At 38.0% G+C, this 17,746-nt stretch overlaps 1 protein-coding gene across 5 annotated transcripts in view; it reads left to right on the forward strand.

The window, feature by feature from the left end:
* Positions 1-15,648, forward strand: part of GPCPD1 (glycerophosphocholine phosphodiesterase 1) — a 66,377-nt gene extending 50,729 nt beyond the window's left edge. For 4 of the 5 annotated variants that reach the window (XM_072800143.1, XM_072800144.1, XM_072800142.1 and 1 more), the window contains 6 exons: positions 212-273; positions 2,312-2,377; positions 4,241-4,377; positions 5,087-5,222; positions 5,637-5,797; positions 12,265-15,648. In XM_072800143.1, coding sequence (XP_072656244.1) covers positions 212-273; positions 2,312-2,377; positions 4,241-4,377; positions 5,087-5,222; positions 5,637-5,797; positions 12,265-12,454 — 752 coding nt within the window. In that variant the 3' untranslated portion in view covers positions 12,455-15,648. Of the gene's footprint in view, positions 1-211; positions 274-2,311; positions 2,378-4,240; positions 4,378-5,086; positions 5,223-5,636; positions 5,798-11,044; positions 11,117-12,264 lie in introns of all 5 variants that reach the window. The other variant, XM_072800145.1, reaches the window with a different exon arrangement.
* The last annotated feature ends 2,098 nt before the right edge of the window (positions 15,649-17,746 follow it).

Consider the following 17,746-nt stretch of genomic DNA (forward strand, 5'->3'; position numbering starts at 1 on the left):
TGCAAACTAGTTTTCACTAAAGATGCTTATTTCAAAATGGAGGTTTTAATGGTTAAACATACAAGAGCCTTCAAAAAATACTGCATATTAAAAGGATCTCTGTAATTACCTCTGGATCTTTTTTTTTTTCTTTTTTCATCCTAAGAATTCAGGTTAAGATCTTAGGGATAAAATGGCATTTTGTCTAAGTTTTTATAATTTAAAATTTCAGAATCTGTGATTGAGGAAGAAAATTCTTTTTCTGAAAATCAGCCATTTCCTTCTCTTAAAATGGTAAGTTCTTAGGAAAACTAGCACAAAACTATCTCATTAATTCTGTTAAGACTAAATAATTTATTTTGGTCTCTTAAATGGGCAGTAAAAAGCCTGTCAAAGATAGCATTTATATAAACTTGTCATTGATTCTTTTTAGAGAAAATACATTTTTTATGGTGTAGCTATGCTTTTTTTTAAAGAGTAACTTAACTGCTCAAATGAGTAAAAATTCCCACTTCAATGGGTTAATTTGATAAGAATTTGGTAAGAACAGGAAAGTCACATATTTCTGTATATAAATAAGAAATAGAAGGCAACAGAAAAAGGGGTGGGAGGAACATATGGTGGGAGAGCATTTTTACAATATTTAAAACTATTTCTGGGGCTCCTGGCTGGCTTACTTGGAGGATCATGGGACTCTTGATTTCAGGGTCATGAGTTCTAGCTCCATGATAGATGTAGAGATTATCTAAATAAAAACTTGAGAAAGAAACACCAAACCATTCCTTAGCTTTTAGAGAGAAATGAGATTCTCCAACTGAAGAAAGTAAGTACCCAGGTTACTCAAAATGAAACACAAATTTCAAGAATTCACCTGAAAAAATATAACAAATACTAGCATGAAGATTTAAAAACTAGACCTAACTCATACAGGAATCCCTTTAACAGTATCAGGCAAGCCTCTGTGGATGCCAGGCACTCCTTGGTCATGCTAAGTCTGCTTTTTTTCCTACTGGCTCCATTTCATAATTTCTGTTCTTCATTGTCTTTCTGGTGATGTTAGGTACAGTAGATGTCTTAGGTAACAGTAGGTCATTTCAGTTTGTCATGATTACTAATACAACAGAAAAGATACAAGAGAGCCTTTCCAGATATTTATGAAGCCTGGCCAAGTAACGTCATTCCTTCTGACTCAAAAATCTGAAATCATTTGGTTCTGAGAAATCTCATGCTTCCTAGATTTGTGATTAAAAACAGTTTTAAAAATTGTATGTTAATGGTTTAACATTTACTTAGCCAAATAAGTTGAGCACACTTTTTACTCACTCACTTTGCACTGTCACTATAATTTAATCACAATTTTATTTTATTATTTTTTTTTTAAGATTTTATTTATTTACTCATGAGAGACACCCGGGGGGTGGGGGGGGCAGAGACACACGCAGAGGGAGAAGCAGGCTCCATGCAGGGAGCCTGACATGGGACTCCATCCCAGGACTCCAGGATCATGCTCTGGGCTGAAGACAGGCGCTCAACCACTGAGCCACCCAGGGATCCCCTAATCACAATTTTAAAATCAACAAAGGCCAAATAAAATCACAGTTTGTTTGTTTTTAAGAAAGGAAAGGAGAGCTTGCGTGGGGAATGGGTGAGGGGCAGAGGGGAGAGAATTCTTAAAGCAGGCTCCATGCTCAGTGGGGCTCAATTTCATCACCCTGAGATCATGGCTAGAGCTGAAACCAAGAGTCGGGTACTTAACCCACTGAGCCACCCAGGCACTCCTAATATCTCAATTTGAAAGAGAATCTTTGTAAATTTGATGTTTAGTAGTCTCAACACTAACCTACATTATTGTCCTTATTTTTCTAATTTTGCATTGGCCCAGTTAAAATGTGATAGATACATTAAATAAAGCTAAAGACAGAGAAGAAAGTCAAAAAGCCCCACATGAAATTGAGTAACACTGTTTTAGGCACTGTACTTCCATGTACCTGGTTAATATAGACCTGAGACCTATGATGGTGAAAGAGTTTGAGGTTAAGAATGCATTGTTGTGGTAGTGGTGCATCTGCCATCACAGATGTTGCCTAAGACTACTGCTTTTGCTGTTTAATTTCTTTTGACTTCCTTATTTAACTTAATCATCAACAACATTGTTAGTTTGGGTATAAGAAAGTACGCTGAAGGCACAAAACATGTTATCCTTACTTAGTGGTATGTTTTACCATAGGTTGCTTTTTGTAATAATTCTGTTTTCCTTTTTTTCTTCTCTTATTCTGCCACTCATCTCGCCAAAAAACAAAATACAATTCACCTCCAACAAACAAAACTCTAGGTTTTAGAGTCTTTGCCAGAAGATGTAGGGTTTAACATAGAGATAAAATGGATCTGCCAACAAAGGGTAAGTAATCCTTGATGTAACACATTCCCCCCCCCCCCGTTTTTTTAAATGCATTTGTTTCCATTTCCTTGTTTTAATGGAAAGGTGAAGCTGAAATCTTAATGTGGCTTCTTCTAACATTATTAACCTTTTTGATAAAGCATACTTTATCCTTATACTATATGTGAGTACTTAAAATTAATGATGAATGTATTATAGTATAAATTTTAATTTACATGTGTCTCATGCACATTAACATGGATGGTTTCTGGACATACTTATAAAATGAACAATGGAAACTGGACAGTTATAACTTTATAACTGATTAGTTTTTGCTTTCTGTGACCTTGGGCAGATTACTTTAACAACTCTATCCCTCAGTTTCCCCAAAACTTGTACTGCCTACAAAATCCCTTTGTAATTGTACTTTACTTGGCACTCCCAGAACTTCTAGTTTGTGCCATTTTTTTGAAGTTTAGTGGATCCTTTTTTTAACCTTTTATTCTGTATATGTCTTGTCTCTTCAACTAAACATATATTTTAAATAATTCCTTAAGCAGTTTTATATTAAGTGGCAGTTGCTAGTAATAGTTAACCAAGAAAAGAAATTTCTGCAGGTATGTTTTAAATCATTCCCAAATTTAGTCATTCTTTTGTTCAATAGTTCTATATTGAAAAGCTGCTGTGGGCGAGGCATCTTGTGGCTGCTTGGTTTGAGTAGTAAACAGAATAAACCTTGTTTTCTTGGAATTTGTAGTCTAGTTGAGGAAAACAATTAACTATTGAATATATCAGGTAGGGATATGTGCAAATGGTTGAGATGCATTGTTAAGAGGTTGTTGGGGCTGGGGGCCTGGAAGTGGGTAATTAGGGTATGTTGGGCAATCAGAGCAGTATCTTGGAAATTGTTTTCGTCAGAATAATTTATACCTGCCCTCAAATCTTGCCTTCTAAGTAGCTGTTTATGATAAGCTGGTCCTGGTTAACATAGTAAGTTTTTCTTAAGGGATTATTTTAGTTTTCTGAGCTTTTAGGATTATTTTAATGACTGATATACAAAACATCTAATATTTGAGTATCAACAGGGCTCTTAGTATCTTAATTGTATTTAGAAAATATTTTTATTACTTGCTGAGGGTATTTGATATGTCTAAGAGCCAAAGAATGAGATTTTTAATTAGTAAAAATTACTTGGGTTTTTTGCTGGGAGGCACTTGGGTGGCTCAGTTGTTTGGACATCCATCTGTTGATCTCAGCTCAGGTCTTGATCTCAGGGTCTTGACTTTAAGCCCCACCCTGGGCATGGAGCCTACCTGAAAAATAAATTACCTGGGTTTTTTTGTAATGAGTTAGTAAATGAAGTGGAGTTCTTTTGTCTAACAGTTCATAAAGATCATATAAATTTTTTTTAAAAGATTTTATTTATTTGAGGGGGCACATGAGTTAGGGGGGTGGTAGAGAAGCAAACTTCTCCCTGAGCATGGAGCCAGATGCAGGGCTCAATCCTAGGACCCTGAGATCATGATCTGAGCCAAAGTCAGATGTTTAACCAACTGAGCCAGCCAAGTGCCCCTATATAAAAATATTTTAAAGGCACTAGAGTGCAATTTCCAGAGTTTTAACTTTTATTTTGCTAACTTTATTAAAGCAAAAGTTTATTGATGGTGTAATTGCTTTATACATAAACGTCTCTATCTGAATTATGACAGCTGCACCATCACTAAGTAGCTGTATGGTCTTGGACAAGTTCTTAATCTTTTTAGACCTTTGTTTTTCCTCATGTAAAAGAAGAGTTGGATTAGATGTTCCCAAGATTTTTTTTCTGGTACTGAGATTGTAGGATATTTAATGGCTTTTATTTTCCTGTTTATTTCTTCCACATAGGATGGAATATGGGATGGTAATTTATCAACATATTTTGACATGAATCTGTTTTTGGATATAATTTTAAAAACTGTCTTAGAAAATTCTGGGAAGAGGAGAATAGTGTTTTCTTCATTTGATGCAGATATTTGCACAATGTGAGTAATAATTTTTTTCACCTATACTCTTAGATATAAGTAGCTGGGACGTAGGGTACAAAGATTGTGGTTGGAGGTTGCCCACACTTTACCTTTGATTTGACCTCTCAGTCAGGTTATATATATTTTCACATCCCTTCAGGACTACCTGCAGGATGCCCTCCCCACTCCCTCAGTGAATGCTATACCTACTGGATCCTAGTGCCTCACACCTTATGTTTTGTTTTATAGGCATGGAACATCCTCCTAACCAAATTGTAAGCCCTCAAGGGCTTCCTCATTGCCCATTTCTTTGTTTGTTTGTTTGTTTCTTTCTTTCTTTTTTTTTTTTTTTTTTGAGATTTTATTTATTTATTCATGAGAGATACAGAGGGAGGCAGAGGGAGGAGGAGCAGGCTCCATACAGGAGCCTGATGTGGGACTCAATCCCGGAACTCCAGGATCACGTCTGGATCTGAAGGCAGATCCTCAACTGCTGAGCCACCCAGGCGTCTCTCATTGCCCATTTCTGAAAATATTTTAGTTCTTGTGTAGAATGATTTAAAATTTATCTTTTTTTGATTAAAAGATACATGTTAATGGTGATCATATCTCAGTAATGGGATTAAGCTCTTTCAGAAGGTGATTTCTTTATATTTTTAGAGTTTCCTAAAATTCCTGTATTAGAATTATCTCCCTAATGAGAGTATTTTTTAATGGTCTTTTTTAGGGTTCGGCAGAAGCAGAACAAGTACCCCATATTATTTTTGACTCAAGGAAAATCTGATATTTACCCTGAACTCATGGACCTCAGATCTCGGACAACCCCCATTGCAATGAGCTTTGCACAATTTGAAAACCTACTGGTATGTTATGCTTGATTTTTAAATTATTTTAATTTTTAAAGATGTCTTAGAGTAGTAGTAAAGTTTTCATTTTATTTACACATCCCATTGCTTAGTTTTGACACATTTATAAGAAGCTGATAGCTATACTTAAGTAAGGATATTAGATCTCAATGAAAAGCAGTAAATGAACAATAAAGTATTTTTTTGCAGGCCTAGGTTAAGTAAGTTTTTGTAGTTTTCTAAGTGGATTTTATGAATCATCTAAAATGGCTAGATAAAATTTGTAAACTTGTCTGATAAAATAACTTGGAAGAAAAAGTTCTAACATTTTTTCTCTCTCCCCACTCTACCTTGGGGAACACTGATGTAGAGTATGACCATTTAGCACTTGCAGCTAATAATTTACTTTTTCGTGAATAATTTTTCTTTTAGGGGATAAATGCACACACTGAAGACCTTCTCAGAAACCCATCCTATATCCAGGAGGCAAAAGCTAAGGGACTAGTCATATTTTGCTGGGGTGATGATACCAACGATCCGGAAAACAGAAAGAAACTGAAGGAACTTGGAGTTAATGGTCTAATTTACGATAGGTATTTGTTTTTCATAAAAAGTTTTCTTGGATTGTTAAAAAATAAATAGTTATTTTATAAAAAATAATATTAAACTTAGTTAAGTTAAAATTCTGTAGTTCAGCCTGAGGTTTATCTTAACATTTATCAGTGGAATAAGTCTGGAGTGTAGTACAAACACTTGGGAAGCTTATTAAATATTTGGATACGTGGGCTCCAAACTGGATATACTGTCATGGGGTGGGGACGCTGTCTCCTAGACTTCTCTGCACCAACTTTCTTGGGGATCTCCTCCAGTTCTGTGGCTTTTCTTACCTTTATTCTTCCATATTTGTATCTTCAGCCTTTCTGTCTCTTTCTCCTGACCACTGAAACTTTTATATCAGCTACCAAAACCTGTTCTTTTCTATAAACTTTCTGATTTCAGTATAATTGACAACTCATGTCTTTTGGTTTCTCATTCTAAATCCTTGGTGTCTTTGTAGCTCTGTTCCTAAACTCATACTCCAAAACCAGTCAGACAGAATCTTGTTGATGCTGTCTTCAGAATATATCCTGAATGTATCCACTCACCAGGTTTACTACTGTCATCTCCTTAGACACCTCATTTCTCATGAGGCTTATTGAAGTCCATCTGCTGTCTATTTTCAGCACAGCAGCAGGAGGGAGCCTGTTCTAACTGAAGTCAGATCCTGTTACTGCTTTAAACTCTCCCACAATTCTCTTTGTCACCTAAACTAAAATCCAAGGACCTTCCAAGGCCTTATGAGAGCTGATTCCCATCTTCCTCCAGCCCCCACCCCAACATACCCACACAAACATAAGCTCCACAAGGACAGGCTCTTTACTTGTTTTGTTCACTGCTATATCTCCAAAAGTTAGAACAATGTGTGACACACAGTAGGGGTTAAGTATTTGTTGAACAAAATGTTTTTCATTTTTCTTACAAGCTCCCTTGACGTTTATAAGTTTGAGAGCCACTAATCTGAGACGAAAAGATTGCTTAATATAAAGAAATTTTGGGTTAGAAGGGATGTGATTTAGTCTGCTGAGGGGTTACCAGGCTCACTAATACTTGAGCCATAACATTAAAGAGTAAGTGATGGGACAGCCCGGGTGGCTCAGCGGTTTAGTGCTGCCTTCAGCCCAGGGCCTGATCCTGGAGACCCCGGATCGAGTCCCACATCAGGCTCCCTGAATGGAGCCTGCTTCTGCCTCTGTCTCTGCCTGTCTCTCTCTCTCTCTCTCTCTCTCCCCCTCTCCCTGTGTGTATCTCTCATGAATAAATAAATAAAATCTTAAAAAAAAAAAAAAAAAGTAAGTGATGAAATTCTTACCAAGCCTGTTTTAAAAAATACCTTTCCTTGGATTTAGTTCACTTTATTGTTTGTCTTGTCCCATATAGTTAGATGACTTATAATAGACAATTCCAACTAATTAAAGGAAAATAAAATTTTTACATTAACCGTTTAAAAAATGCTGAGTTTAGCAAAATTTTGAGGAATGTTTTTTTTGAGGAAGAGAAAGGAATGATTGCAAATGTTTTCAGGCAAGAAAATGTATTGTGAGACATACTATGTATGACTTTGTAGAGTATTACATATTTTAGGCAGATTCTTAACCTTACTTTGTTAAAGTCGAATTGTCACAATGTGATGGAGAACAGGAAGATACTTTGTGATATAAAAGATCTGAAGAAAGTGAGTTCTTTCTGACCTGGGATCAAAAAGAGTAATTTTAAAGAGGAAGCATTGAGTTAGTTTTTGGGAGTGGCTAAGTTTGCTTTGACAGTATCTGAGTTTTAGGCAGAGCAATAGCAGGACTCAGGGCAAGACTATGTTTTGAAGGTGTGGAAGATATGGAGGAGACAATTCAGGAAGGGGCTCCTATTAGGGTCTGTTAGAGTTGATGCTTACCCTTGAAAGTTTTTATGTTTTATTTATTTATCTTTTCTTTTTAAAGATTTTATTTATTTACTCATGAGAGACCCATAGAGGCAGAGACACAGATAGAGGGAGAAGCAGGCTCCATGCAGGGAACCCGATGTGGAACTCGATCCCAGGACTCTGGGACCACACCCTGAGCTGAAGGCAGACCTTTAACTGCTGAGCCACCCAGGCGATCCAAGTTTTTATGTTTTAAAGAACTACGTGTGTGTGTATGCAAGGTTTACAATAAAAGCCAGGAGTCCCCTATGCCTGTCCCTTTCATTGTTTTTAGCAGAGTGAGGTCCTGTGCCTGAGTTTTGTTTTGTTTTGTTTTGTTTGTTTGTTTTGTTTTTGAGAAAGAAAGCATGTGAACATGTAAAACAGGGTGAGGGGCAGAGAGAGAGGGAGAGGATCTTAAGCAAACTCCGTGCCCAGTGTGGAACATGACTTGGGGCTCAGTCTCATGACCCTGAGATCATAACCTTAAACCAAAATCACACTTAACCAACAGAGCCACCCAGATGCCCCACCCTAATGTTTTTCTAGCTTTTTCTTCTGCTATGTAATATGCTTATGCTGTTATTTTTTATTATTATTACAAATTTAGATATAAAGGTTTTGAATGATTAATAATTTGGGGAGCCTTTGATTTATTTTACATTGGTGAAGAATTGTTGAGAGTGGGTGTTTTAGTTGATCAAAAATGATTCTCTTCTTTTACAAAGGCAATAACACATTGTAGATTTTACATTTAATCATGGTTTTGTAATGCATTATTTCATATGAAGAGCTATCTTGATTTCCTGATATTTTGGATTTTTGCATTTGTGATAATTGAGTAAGATGACCTTTATTTTTTTTTTTTTTTAAGATGACCTTTAATTTACCTTTCTCAGCTGGTTGTTGTCTCATTTTGGTATGGGGAAATGCTTGCCTCAGAGTAATTACACAATGTTTCCTCTTTTTATAAAAAAAAGAATTACTGTGGTCAAATGATTGAAAATAAATCCAATAACAGATATTCATGTTTAAAGAACAGTATCATTAGATTTGAGGTCTCCCATGTGCCTCTGTCTAATTCAATTTCCTTATTTCCTCCTTCAGGTATAACTGATTATCAAATTATTATTCTCTTAAAAAATTTTTTAAATATTTTATTTATTTATTCATAAGAGAGCCCAACATGGGACTCGATCCCGGGTCTCCAGGATCAGGCCCTGGGCTGAAGGCGGCGCTAAACCGCTGAACCACCCAGGCTGCCCCCCAAAAATTTTTTTAAAGATTTTATTTATTTATTCATGAGAGACACAGAGAGGCAGAGACAGGAGAAGCAGGCTCCATGCAAGGAGCCTGATGTGGGACTCAATCCCGGGACTCCGGGATCACGCCCTAAGCCTAAGGCAGACCGCTCAACCACTGAGCCACCCAGGCATCCCTCTTTTTAAAAAATTTAAATTCTTATTTCTGTCACTAAATAATATACCATTTGGTTTCTCGTGGCTTTAAACTTCATTTGTATTTTTTCTCCTGCTTGTTGTAACAACTTTCTAAAAGTTAATGTATTTGTTCTATATAGCTATAATTTATTCATCTTCATGGCTATATAATATTCATGGCTATGCCTCTACTACAGTTTATTCTGTATGAGAACATTTAGGTAGTTGCCACGTTTTTCTTTTGCAGTGTTTGCTGTAAACATTGTTGAGCCAGGCCCTCTAGAATACATGTGTATTTCTAGGGCAATGACTTTTCAAACCTTTTTGACCCAACCCAATTAGAAATTCATTCTACATTGTGACCAAGTACACACATTGGTACAATATCTACAAGTATGTACCTGAAACAGAATTTTAAAAATAATGGCCCTTGGATATTTTCTATTTGTATGTGTACTTTTGAAATGCTAGTTCATTTTGTCACTTGCCTTCACCTTTTTAAATTCTAGTCTTAACTTGCCAAACTTATTTTGCAATCCATTGTAATGCATCTGTTTGTCAGGTATTGGAAGTACATCAGGAATATGGTCCTCTGGAGTGGGTGGTTCTATATTCCTTGGTTCTGTACCCATTGTAGCCTGCTCACAGTTCTCAGGAGTAGGCCAGTGCATAATAAACTGTCAGGTAGAGTGGCTACTTCAGCACATAGTTAAGACAAGCTATATGTAAATAAGATTCAGTTTCGGGCTCACTAGGGCACTCTGTCCTTAGGTTACAGCGCTGGTAGAATGGCATGGCAGTGGCCCTTTTGGAGTGATAGCCCTTAACACACCTTCCTTTTTGCTCAGACTGCTCTAGTATAGACTCACTGACGACTTTGGGTTACAGCTGTCATCCTGAGTGAAGACTGCTCCTGGACCCTTCCTGTGTCAGAACTCCCATTTTCTATTGTCCAGATCTTTTTTGCTTTCCTGTCATTTTTATGGAACACATCCTTCAGTATCTTCTTGAGAAAGGAAGACGTGGAAAGTAAATGTTTGATCTTGCATGCCTGGAAGTACTGTGGCTGGGCATAAAATTTCATGTTAGAAATCATTTCTTTTGGGATTTTAAAAGCCTTTCTCCAGTCACATTCACAGTTTCAGTGTTAGTGTTGAGCAGTGTGAAACCATATTGATTCTTGTTCCTGCACATGTGATTTCTTTGTTTCCTATCTTGAAGCTTGGAGAGTCTTGTCACCAGTGTTGTAAAATTTCATAGAGGCGGATCTTGGTGTGGATCTGGTTTCATCCCTTGTTCTGGGCACATGACAGCCCATCTAATCTGTTGATACATGTCCTTGAAGATGCAGAGAATTTTGTGAATTATTCTTTGATTTTTATCTCTTCCATTTTTCTGGGTTCCCCCCTCCCTTTGTAGAAATTCTTCAATTTACATACTATTCACTCTTGGACCAAACTTATGTTTTCTCCTATTTTCTATTTTTGTCTTTTTGCTCTGCTTTGAAAGATTTCGCCAACCTTATCATCCACCGGTCTATTGAGGTTTTTGTGTCTTTGATTTTAAGAACTGTCTTTTTTTTCTCTGAGTGCTCTATTCTCCCTTGTATATATCATCCTGTTTTGGTTCAGTGAACTATTCTATGAAGGCATCAAGGACCTTTTTTTTGATCTGTGAAGTTTTCTTCTCTTTGACTCCCTACCTTACATGTTAGAAGCTTTTCTCAGTTGTTTGGAAATCCTTGGCTGCTTCTCATGGTAAGAAATTGGGATCTAGGAAGCTTGTTAGAGGCTCTTAGTGTGTGAATGGGGCTTGTTGGATTTCACTGTGGGGTGATCTGGGTGGCCTGTTTGGTCATACTGCTGATGTCAGTAGATTTAGAACTGTACTTTTTGGCTGACCAGATTCCTCACAGAAGAATCTATATAAACTACCTAGAGGATCCAGATCTGGCTCCCAGGGTTCTTGGGATTCAGGTAAGGGAAGAGAGCTGGGGAAGGGAGGGCATGTCTCTGAATTTTGCATGTGTTATATGTACGGACTGTCTAATTCCCCTGGTGCTGGTGGCTTTATAAAATGCCTGGTCTTCTAGTCATCCATTCCAAGAGATTTCCTGTTAAGTTCTCAAAATCAACAGAAGGGTGGGTGGTTTGAGATGTGGGGCAGCCTCTGTGGCAGGAAGTTAGGAAGAATTGGGGGAGATGCTTACTGCTACTCAGCCTTCACTTATCCTCCCTGTTTTAGCTGCTGTCACCCTCCCCAGTGCTAGGGGAATCTGGTGCTGCTTTTAACTCAGCCTTCTCATGTTTTCCACTACTGGCTTGTGATTTGCCCTTTTCTGTTCTGCTAACTGAAATACTTTGTTATTACGTGCATCTGTTTTCCAGCTTCCAAAATTTTGTTGCTGTGTATTTTTTTTCTCCATACGCATGGATTCTTTTTTAATCCTTTTATTTTCTCTTTAATGGGATATACAGGGAAAGTATAGTTGCTTCTGTTTTCAGTCTGATATCTTGACCCAGAGGTCACTTCTCATTCTCTTAGAAATTCTTTCCTACTAAGATGTCACAGCGACCTCTGTTGTAGTACCTTACGTGAGTTGCCTGGCCATCCTCTCTCTGCTGATGGGCAGTGCAGTGCTGCCAGTGTCACATGGGGCTTTTTCTGGCCTCTTAACTATGGGTACCTGGACAGTTCACATAGTGCAGATCTTCAGTGCTTTGAAGTCCCAACTGGGTATGAATTCCAGCTCTGCCTCTTAATAGCTTCCCATCTATCTGTAAAATACAGCATTGCCGATTGGCTTTGAGAGAAGATATGTGAAGAATTGATCAATAGTAAACTACAGGTTTATTTCATTTTCTGATTCAGTTGCTTTGTAACCGTTCTTTTTCATCATGAGCACAAAAGGAAATGCTACTATTCTGCATTTTTGGAAAGATGGAGAAGAAGTATTTTAAAATTGAACTGATAATTACATCTTTTAAAAAGTTGAGGGGGGAGGCCTTTTGTACTATGGATGTTCCAGGCTTTCTGTAATCAGATACTCCTGAAAAGGTTAAGTCAGATCTTAAGTAAACCATAAAATTATACTATTTTATGTTTTGTGTTTGTTTCATCATAGGATATATGATTGGATGCCTGAACAGCCAAATATATTCCAAGTGGAACAGTTGGAACGCCTGAAGCAAGAATTGCCAGAGCTTAAGAGCTGTTTGTGTCCTACTGTTAGCCGCTTTGTCCCCTCATCTTTGTGTGGGGAGCCTGACATTCACGTGGATGCTAATGGCATCGATAACGTGGAGAGTGCTTAGTTTTTATTGGGCAGAGGCCATTTTGGGGCATGCACTGATGTTTTGGGTATTCACTTGTCATCATTGAGCATTGTTTATCTATGCCTTCTAGCTCAGTCCAATGAAGCAATAATGAAGTATTTTACTCTTTCACTACAATTCTTGCTAGAATTTCAAGTATGCTATTTAAATCACTTGGCCAGGTATAATTACCAGTCAGTCTCATTACAATGAAAAAATTTATTGGTTGGCAAGCATATTAAACTAAATATATAAACATATAATGTTAAACAAATGTTCAGTAAAAGCATAGTGCTTTGAAATTAACTATATAAATATATTTACAGTTCTTAACAACTTTCATTTGATCAGGTCTGAAATATTTAGCACTTGAGGAACATGACTGTGCATAATTATACCTGACCACGGAAAAAATAAGTACCTCAAATGCATGCATTTGCACTGGTGATTCCAACTGCACAAATCTTTGTGCCATCTATGTATATATGTATTTTTTACATGGATTGACATGCACAGACACCATTTTCATTCAGTATGAACCTTGAGGCTGCTGCCATTCTCCCTCTTAACCAAACCAATGCCTGTGTAAACAGCCTGGAGGTAATCCTTGAAAAATTGTTTCATAAGTCTTTCAAAAGTTGTTTTGCATAAATGTTAAAATTTCAAAATGCTGCAGGGTAATTTAATGTATAAAATATTAGAAGTATGTACTGCATACTTAATAGATCATAATGTATAAATTCTATTCAGTGCATGCTTTAGGTTTTAAGCATGAGATTGTATACGTTTACTGTAAGTCCTTGCATCTGTGGTGCTAGGTGAGTGTGAGAAGGTGTCAAGGACTGAAAATATTTTGTTGCCTAAAAAAAAGCCTGTTTGTAGGTATTTTCAATATGCTTATTTTAAGTGTCTCTCACTACCTATTACACACCATTGCTTTGTGAGTTTGTTTTGTGTTGTGTGTGTGTGTGTGTGTGTGTGTGTTGTACAGTAGTTAAATCTCCACGCAGAAAAATAAATGTCCTGAATTCTCATATTGGTATTCTTTATTGGTTAATGTATATCAGGCATGTAATTTATTCAGAAGTGTAGAAGATTTTTCTAAATGTAAATGTGTTTTTTTTTTAAGGATTATACTAAGGTTTCTTTAATTAGATGCTGATTGTTTAGGCATAACTGTAACTTAAGAATGAATGTTAAATAAAATATACAGGTTTATTTTCTTCCTTATAGAACAAAATTTCAAGAAGGTATTTTATAGAATTGATTCTATATTATTATTATGAGAAATTAGAATTTAGGAATTGGAATCCTACCCTAAAATGATGGTTTATTGCATCTACCTTTGCATGTTCTTCACCAGGCAATCTCTTTATGCATTGACAAATTTTAGTACTAGCTAAGAACCTAAGACTTGGAATAACATATTGTGTCTTTTTGCTTTTTAAGCCAAACAATGCAATTGTGGTTCAATCTTAATTGTGTGAAGATAGGCTTTGAACTGCTATGGTATTGTGCTGTAACACCAATATTTAATGGAAAAGAGTTTAGGAAATACAGTCTTCGGCAAGGGTTTTATATACTTTTCCCACATTGAATGAGATTTTCCAACACATTGGTGTGAGTTAGGCAGTTTTAGAAAACTTCTGAAAAAGAACTCATTTTCTTTGTCTACAGAACTTTGTACAATACAGTGACTGTTACCTTATGGTAACTTGATTAGCCATAGGTGTGCATTTCTGGTCCTGTTCAGTTTGCTCTCCTCCCCTATGCCTTTCTAGTCTAGTGGCAGTGCAGCTCCATGTTGAAGACTCAACAGATCATTAAGGGAAAGGAGGGGTGATGGGGAGAGGGGGAGTTTCCTAACAGTGTAATTTGCTGCAAAGAGTTCACAAAGACTGCTTATGACGCAGACAGAACCTCACTGCTTCCTTTCTTTCCTGTCCCTTCCCAACCTTAGAAACCAGGATTAGCAGACAGTTCAATCATAGCAAGCATGAGCTCTCCATTTTATAGGACTAAATCCAGGCTTCCATATCACTCTGCTTCGGCCACACTATACCCATGGTAGGCCCTGGCCATGCCATGCTCCTACACTATTCCATGTCTGTAGCCATGTACCCTCTGCCTGGAAGCCCTCTCCCCACACTTTCTCCCTGCCAAACTCCCTTCCCCTGAGCCATCAGCCTGTGTCCTCTGAGTCCGTCCTGAAACTGCTTTTACTTCATAGCCGTATGTTCATAACCTTGATCATGCCATGCATCTTAGTACATTGTAGGTAGGCACAGTTGTTTGTCTCACCTACCAGGCTGCAGGCTCTTTCAAAGGCAGGGGACTTGTCTTACTCTTTTTATTTCCACAGTGCGTGGAACATAGTAGAAAATAAATGTTGGAATTGTTGGGATAATATAATTTGTATCAAATGTCCTTTTAAATTAAGAGATTAATTATGTTTACTAAGAGTGTAAACTTTGGTTTACATTTTGACAGTTGGAAGTTTGTTGATGTCAATTTTAAATGTAGAGGTATAATGTTAAAATCACTTTATATTTTCTGGAAATTGAGTGCAATGTTTGATAAAACACCGCCATTGTTCTCTGGTGTTTTCTACTCTCTGGAATTCTGTACTGTAACTGACTGGATGTAAATGGGAGGAATATAGTTCATTCATGTGTCAGTAGTGCCTGAGGGCTACCACAGCCACCCATTACCTCACTCTCATCGTTCCTTGTGTCTTCTCCGCTCCCAACTCCACGCTTATGCCTACCTCAGTACCCCTTTCCTTTGTCTGAAATGCCTTCTCTGTCTTCCTTCTGTGTCCAGCTCAGGTGCCACCTCCTCCATAAAACTTTGCTCAGCTTTTGATCTGAATCATGATGCAAACAAATGCATACAGCCTTTAAATCTCACTACTTCATTTTACAGCTGGGCTCATAAACCCAGAGAAGTTAACTGACCAGGTTGGTACTAGAACTGGGTTTTGTGATTCCTAATCCCATGTTCTTAAACTATGCTGCCTTCTGAATTCTTGTGGCGTTTGTTAGCATGTGCTTTCTTACAGTCTTTTTATGTGCCTGTTCTATTTCCCTAAGATTGTAAGCCCCTTAAGGGCAGGGACTTCTTTGCATTTCTAGCACTACTATAGTGTTCTCTACTTAGTTATAAACTAGGCAAATAAATGGCGGTGGCAATGATCCTAGTTTCCTAACTCAGATTGTTTCACAGTGTACATTCAGTGTTGTATGGCATGCTTGGCTATGTTGTCTGGAGTGTGTATGCTTGTGTGTATGTGTGTGCATGTGTGTTTGCATGTATACTCATGGAGTTCTCCATGCTGCCCCAGTTGTTTGGGGTCACAGATGGGTTACCACAAACCAATTTTCTACTCTGTGCTGAATGAGAACAAGGACTAAACAGGAAGATGAGGTCCAGTTTTTCCCCCAGGCCTGGCTGGCCTTTCCTACGGTGATACACCTAAATCCTGGGGCTGGTAGTCTGGTAGTGCAGAATGCGCTGCCATGGATAGGACTTGGGTGACCTGTGGGGTGGCTGTCTCATTGGTCCTGGTGGAGTGTCTTTGCCCTTTGTGCCTTGGCCCTTCACACTGTGATTACATTCTGTCCTTCACACTTTCACTGGTTTGGCACTCTAGGTTGGCAGTGGAGTCCTGTTAGTTTAGATTTGAATATAACTTATTTGCATTTTAGGTTTGGATTGTGTATTTTGGGGGTAGGAAGCAAAGTATACATATGAAGAATATTGCATTGTTCTTGAGTGGAAATTTATTCACATACAATCTTAGTTTATATGGTTTCAGAAATGGATTTGAAAGGTTTAAAATGCAAGAGTGTATGATTAAGACCAAATATGTGTCAGAGATAAGAGAAAGACCCTGGGTGGCTCAGCAGTTTAGCACCTGCCTTCGGCCCAGGGTGTGATCCTGGAGTTCCAGGATCAAGTCCCACATCGGGCTCCCTGCATGGAGCCTGCTTCTCCCTCTGCCTGTGTCTCTGCCTCTCTCTCTGTGTATCTCTCATGAATAAATATAAAATCTTTAAAAAAAGATAATAGTTTGAAACAAAGCTCCTGAGCCCTTGCAGAATGGGGTAGAGATCAGGGTTTGTGAAGCCACTTAGGGCCACAGCTTTTTTTTTTTTTTTCTTTTTTAAAAGATTTTATTTATTCATAAGAGACATAGAGAGGCAGAGACATAGGCAGAGGGAGAAGCAGGCTCCTTGCAAGGAGCCCGATGCAGGACTTGATCCCCAGACCTGGGATCACCCTCTGAGCCGAAGGCAGATGGTCAATTGCGGAGCTACCCAGGCATCCCTGGGCACAGCCTTTATAAACTTAGAGGCCAGGGTAGCGTTTGTGGTGTGTTCAGAGAATGAAGGAGCTATCCCGAAAATGGAGAAGATAGGCTTTTTTAACGGATTTTAAAGGGAAGTGATAGAAATGCATTTTAAAATAATGAAGAAAGTAGTAGTAGTAGTACAGGAATAATAAAATAAGTGCAGAGATTAATTTATCTAATCCTCTACTAAATTGGTCCAAGCATACATCTTCTCCAAGCTAAAACAGAAATGCAGACGGGAAAAGTGAACTTCTGGAACTTACTTGCATATTTGCAAAGGTAAACTGTGTAATGTCACAGGAAGAAAACTAAAAGTTTAGCAGAAGTCTGTCCCATGGTTTCAAGTGTGTCTCTTTGCAGCCCAGACTTCACCCGTAAGCCCACATTCACACATCCAGTTGTCTGTCTGCATTTCCACTTGGAGGTGTAATGGGCACCTCACATGTAATATGCCTCCGAAAAACCCTTCTTCCGCTAAAACTGTTCCCATTCATCCTCTGGTGATCTGTGTCACAATAAGTGGCACCCAAGAGTATTACACTAAGCACAAGTTACCAGAAAGAAATCATAAAACTTTATATGTGATAGGTCAGTTGCTCGTTTGTTTGTTTGTTTTTAAATTTTTATTTATTTATGATAGTCACACAGAGAGAGAGGCAGAGACACAGGCAGAGGGAGAAGCAGGCTCCATGCACCGGGAGCCCGATGTGGGATTCGATCCCGGGTCTCCAGGATCACGCCCTGGGCCAAAGGCAGGCGCTAAACCGCTGCGCCATCCAGGGATCCCAGCTCATTTGTTTTAAGTAAAAAAACGTTTAATAGCATAGAATTATCTTACCAAGTGCTGAAAAGTCCCTGTGGGATTTTTGAGCAGTAATGATTTTCTAGATTAATGTGTAGGGGAAGGATTAATGTTTTAAAAATATGAAGTCTTTCCA

The sequence above is a fragment of the Canis lupus genome, chromosome 26 (assembly GCF_048164855.1).
Source record: "Canis lupus baileyi chromosome 26, mCanLup2.hap1, whole genome shotgun sequence".
Taxonomy (NCBI): Eukaryota; Metazoa; Chordata; class Mammalia; order Carnivora; family Canidae; genus Canis; species Canis lupus.